Raw genomic sequence first — 5,781 nt, 5'->3', positions numbered from 1 at the left:
CCCTTGGACTGCTTTCAAGCCATGTGACTGCACCTGGTTCTTTCTCAAACTCCCCCTCTTCTCTACCTTTTGTAATTTCTTTGGTAATTCATATAAACTCGGGGCACTTCAGCTCCGATCCATCCATCCATCCATTTTCATCCGCTTATCTGTTACCGGGTCGCGGGCGCAGCAGTCGCCACCCAAATTACACTGCATCATAGCAACCCCTCTGAACCTTCCTGCAGGTGGTGAGTGATTTTTTGCAATTTTTAACCTTTACAGTTTCATCCAACAACTGATCATTTACATCGCCTTCTGTAGAATTTACTCCTCAAAACCACACTTTTTGGAACTCCATCACCAACACGTACTCAAAGGTGAGTACAATTAAGTCTGAAGTTGTACCACGGATTCCACATCTTTCAGATGTACTTTTTCAGTTTTGTGTTGAACCAGTTCAGAACAAACAGAATTTGTTTGAAAACCAGATGGCAAAACTCTGACTTAAAACGTTCTGCATATCAAAAGCCGTAGTCAGGGCTTATAAGTTAGCTTCTTCTTATTTGTTTAACATTTATTTAAAAATATCACGATCACTTGCCATTCATTTTAAGAAATAAAGAAGAAGAAGTGTTGTAGAGAAGAGCAAATTAAATGCGTGGAAAAGTAATTATTTTGTTGTGACTTACATTATGCTGCCAGTGAGTTTTATTATTAATTAAATCTGAGTAGTTTGCAACTTTTAACGTTAATGTAGAAGTTAATATTCTACTAGAGCATACGTGTCAAACTCAAGGCCCGGGGCCAAATGCGGCTCACCAAGCTGTTTTGTGTGGCCCGCGGGAACTTAAAAACCATTTGGTAAAGTCCATGAAGTGGAGTTTCTTAACCTTAATAATTAAAAAACAATTATAACACAGCAATGAACAATATTTGTAGCTTGAACAAATAATAATCAATTGTAGAAACATTTAACATGAGTCTGTTATGGAGTAGTTACATCTATACCAGTGGTCCCCGACCTTTTTTGTTCTAAGGACTGCTCAGCCAGTACCAACCGTTACTACACACCAGTACCAAGGCGCTGAGCTTTTTTTTTTAAAATAAAAACATCTTTTAGACTCTATTCTGTTAGTAGTAGCGTCTGAATGACCAGTTATTTTAAAATATTGCCAGATTATCTTTAAATAAAGACAGTAAATGGATATGACTGGATTATTTGAATGAAGTAAATTAGCAAGAAAATTTAGTACATTTTTTCCACCTTGTCCCACTGTAGCCCGGTACCAAATGACCTATGGATTGGTACTGGGCCGCGGACCGGGGGTTGGGGACCCCTGATCTATACAGTCTTCCAGTTACATCCGGCCTTTCAAGGGGAGCTGTATTGATGATGTGGCCCTCGGTGAAAATGCGTTTGATTAGAGAGTCTAAAACGTGAAGATGCACTAAGTACGCACAAGTAGTAATATCCTGCTTCGCCGACATTTGGCGCAATGAATCATGGGAGAACTCTGTTCACCGTCTTCGTTAGTACTAGTAGCGTTACATCTTTACCTAAAGATATTCTCTGTTCATGTGGTCCGCTGACACAGCGCAACAAACTCTCGCGGAATTAGCGACAAGACTCTTAAAATGCTATCACATGGCTATTTCCGGTTCAATGGGGAGTCTCTGACACGGGGTGGAAGTGTGAAGATGAATGGATGATATATTATTTTGATTTTTAAGCCGATGGTTCCTCGGTACATGGTTAAAGAAGCTAACTTCCCCTCGCTAGCTGACCGCTGACCGAGAGTAGAACAGCTCCTGGTCACATTAAATAAAATTGACACGGAGGGAAGGAGGAGGATGGCGGAGCCGGGAGATCTACCACTGCAGTCATCTCCAGGAGACTTAGAAAGTTCGGGTACACCGAGTTTTTCACATGAAAACGGACATGTTGGCAGTCCAGATGACACTCTGTCCCCGACCTCTGTGATTTACTTCAAAGAGGCTTTAAACACTGTGTCCAACGTAAGGTTTGGACAGACGGGCTCGTTGTCTCCTACTACACTTCGACAATATGACTTCAAGATTGAACGATATGGATCGAAGCGCAGAAGTAAGTACAAGTGACAAAAACACAAACTATGTACATGCTGGTAGACTTGATAATTTGCTAATGTAGTCAGCTAACTTCATACAGTCCCTTAACAAACGTCTTCCTTCTTCCTCGTGACTCTAGAATCTAGTAGAACTTTTTTTTAACAAGTTAGAGATGACAATTGAAATTGTGACACTATATCAACTTCATATCAACGCAAGTTAGTAATTAGAGCGTGTAGTCAAAGGCGTATATGTTTTGTTCAGACATTGGAAGTTACAACTGTTTTCACTTGAATATAAAGATTCACCGTAAACCGTTCCCAGCAGGTTGGATTGTTTGTAAACAAACAGCTTGTTATTACCGCGAATCTCATTCTCGATGAGTGACGTAAGAGGATTTAAATGCCTTAATTCAAAAATTCGTTTATTTTCATTTAATGTAAATTAAATTCGGTAAATTGGTCGATACTATTTCCACAAGATCCAGCTGAAGATTCAGCTTTAATTGGCTCACTGGATACGACAAAAGTCCCTTGTGACAAACGTGTCACAGCAATGAAATAATCTCACTGGGATAGGCTGAGGTCACGTCTGGCTCCCTTGGTGGTTTCGGATCTGTTGTGTGTCTTCATACAGTTCTTACACATCAGCAAAACTTAAACAGTGCCATTTTTTAACACAGAAATCAGAAAAGTATTAATCTGTAGTCAGAAAATTGCTCTATTTTATTATTTTTAGTCTTTCCGTAAACCTCCTAAAAAGAATGTAAACACAGGGCTGTGTCACTGCTGATGTTACTACACAACATTCACTCCTTTTTGGAGTGTGTTTGGACACAACTGCTTTGTGTTTGTTATGAACCAGGCTACCATGCACACACGATGTCATGCATGATGTTGTTAATTCAAATGTTGTTGGGTTTTTTTATGAATATTTTTGCTTAACACTAACTCCGAAGCAACAAATACAATAATTAGTGGACATTTATTTGTTACACGTATGTGTAGAAATATGTCTGTTTAGTCCTCGAGTGACCTTGCAACTTGCATTTTTTGTTAAGTCTTAGGACCACTGTTACCCTGAGGGTGTCCTTCTGGATGTGTCATTATGTTTCTTGAGCTGTAAATTGAACTGCTGCTGAGCATGCCGGCCGTATAATCACCTAATCAATCCTGTTAAATGATTATCACAGTGTTTAAACATTGTAATTTGTGGATTTATATCTGCCTATTTGTGTCACTGTCGATGGTAGATACATAAAAAAACCTGGACATTTGGCTGTTTATTTTTAAACAGAGAGGGACTTTCAATTCCTGACCCTCTGGCTTTGCTTGTGTTTAAGGGTGTCTTTAGCATTGAAATTTGAGTAATTAGAATAAGTAATGCTACTGGTGTATGCTACATAGTAATGCTATGATGTAATGATGTGCAAGTGCTTGAATCCATGACAAAACTATCATGTACAACATTTAGCAGCTGAATGGAACGTTCAAACCAGTTATGTTCCTCTGGTTTAACCTTAACTTCAGGGTTTCTACAGTTTTTTGCTTCTTCTTGTCCAAAACAGGACAGTCAAACGTTCAAATGTTTACTTAATATTGAGTAGCACAACTGGTCAATCATGAAATTTTCAACCGTATAAATTCTTTTTAAATGACTTTACTAACCTTTACCTCTACTATTGTTCAGAAAATCAGGTTGTATTGTTGTTTGAAAAGTCCACTTTAGTCTTTCAGATATTTTTTAAATTAGCTGTAAATGACACACAGGATAGTTTTTTTTTTTTACATTTTGCATCAGGAAATGCCGAGTGGTTATTTCCATCCAGGGTATTTGGCCTTGTTATTCATTCCTTGTATAATGTGCTGTTGTGCTGCTGCTGCAGGCAGTTCAGTAATTGCCATTTCCAATTTCCAAATAACAGGAATCTGTTTTAGGTCAGAGGCCACTGTTGAGAGACAGATGAGTCCTCTGCTGCATCATTTGCACTGGTTGTGCACTCATGGGACTCCCATCACACCAACCCCCTTCTTTTTTTTACGCATGCACCATCTGCTCACGTGATCTGTGTGTTGCTGTACCGAGCACTGCTGTCAGCCATCTTGGTCAACACCCACCGCAGTACATTCACTGCGGTGCACAGGCAGTCCAATCAGAGCAGAGGGGTGAGCTGACTGGTGGAGGGGCTGTGTGATTTCCAGCACAGTGCTCTCTTGCATTTTAAACCCCCTCCCGTCTGCACAAAAGGGACAACAGGAGATTGAAAAAGGAGGTGGAGGAGGAGAAGGCAAAAGCAGCCTTCCCCAAGACGGCGGCACATTTCGCTCAGTTGTAGGAGGGGGAAGAGAAGGATGCAGACATAAAGGAGAGGAGACGCAGCACGCTTTCAAACACCTGCTAAAAGCTGCTGTTGGCCTTCCCCCATCCTCGTCTCTCTCTTCTTTCGTGCGCCTTCACTGGCCTTTGAGACAAAACCCCACTCCTGTTTTTTTTCTCCTCGGTGATCTTTGTTTTGCCTTACATCAGCCGAGTCATCATGTCTGATCTGACGCCTCAGAGTGAAACCCCAACTCCCACCACTGACAAGATCACACAGGCTGCCAGGGAAACCATTTATCTCTGCAACTTTCGTGTCTCTGTCGATGGCGAGTGGCTGTGCCTTCGCGAGCTCAATGACATCTCGCTCACACCAGACCCAGAGCCGGCTCATGAAGGTAATGTGCTGGATTAGCTCAGCATCTGAGGATGTTTCAGGCTGTGTCTGATCTGTCTTTGGGCGTGGTGTCACACCAAGTCTTCAGAGGCTGCTTGTTGCACACAGTCAACTGTTGTATTTGGTTTTTGTCTGGGCCGTGTCCTAGTGGATTTCATGTGAGGTGTTTGGAGTCGGATCACACAGTAGGTGGATGCTGCTAGTAAATCAGGCCAGGACGAGCAGCAGAACAACCCGGAAGTGGCAGGCGTGTTTATGAGCCCGGAGTAAATCTCATTTATGGCAGGCGGATAAATGTGATGGATACTGTTTGGCATCTGTTTTTTTCCTACACCTTGGAGATGGTGGCGCTGTAATAGATGGGTTAAAAAGCTTTCTTTTGTTTTTTTTTGGGGGGGGGGTGAGGGGTTTCCTGTTCTGTTGAGCCATGATCATCATTATTTAAGATGTGTCTTAAATTGTAATCTTTGTGTTGTTGTCTTTATCTAACACACAATAACAGTAAATATTCATCAGGGACCTGCAGTAAGATTTATCTTAATCTTAATAGATGAGAATTTAAATATATTGTTTATATTCTGGTTTAAAGGAGAATCTGTTTTTTTTTATTGTTTTTTTTTTTTTTATTGTTTTATTTCATTATTTTTAAGTTGAACTCCAGGATTCAAACCTTAAATCCTTTGGTACTGAGTCACCTACCACTAGGCCCTACGCAGAACTCTTCTACACAAATGTTGACAGTCATGTCCTGCCACACCTCATCATCCACAGATAATCCCACAATTTTCATGAGAACGAGCCTGAAACAAATCAGAATTATCTAAAAAAGGTTGGCAAATCAAACTTTTCTCATCGACTTGACCTCCTAAGAACATTTCCTGGAAGAAAGTTAGAGATGAGATCAAACAGGCTGACATAAATCCTCCTAGCTTTGTTCATGAGCTAACCTGTTGTGGTCTATAATGTTAGATAAAGTTATTATATATATACATATATAT

The 5,781-nt window shown here is 40.5% G+C and overlaps 1 protein-coding gene across 5 annotated transcripts in view; it reads left to right on the top strand.

Annotated features, from left to right (window-relative positions):
• The first annotated feature begins 1,557 nt into the window (after nucleotides 1-1,557).
• LOC103397815 (protein RUFY3-like) overlaps nucleotides 1,558-5,781 on the top strand; it is a 15,838-nt gene continuing 11,614 nt past the window's right edge. Inside the window, exon 1 of one of the 5 annotated variants that reach the window (XM_017043137.2) lies at nucleotides 1,558-2,086. In XM_017043137.2, coding sequence (XP_016898626.1) covers nucleotides 1,834-2,086 — 253 coding nt within the window. In that variant the 5' untranslated portion in view covers nucleotides 1,558-1,833. Of the gene's footprint in view, nucleotides 2,087-3,930; nucleotides 4,785-5,781 lie in introns of those variants that run through there. The other 4 variants (XM_008336204.3, XM_008336206.3, XM_008336205.3 and 1 more) reach the window with 4 other exon arrangements.

Source organism: Cynoglossus semilaevis, chromosome Z (assembly GCF_000523025.1).
Source record: "Cynoglossus semilaevis isolate Cse_v1.0 chromosome Z, Cse_v1.0, whole genome shotgun sequence".
In the NCBI taxonomy this organism is placed as follows: Eukaryota; Metazoa; Chordata; class Actinopteri; order Pleuronectiformes; family Cynoglossidae; genus Cynoglossus; species Cynoglossus semilaevis.
This window is presented reverse-complemented; position numbering and strand designations above follow the sequence as displayed.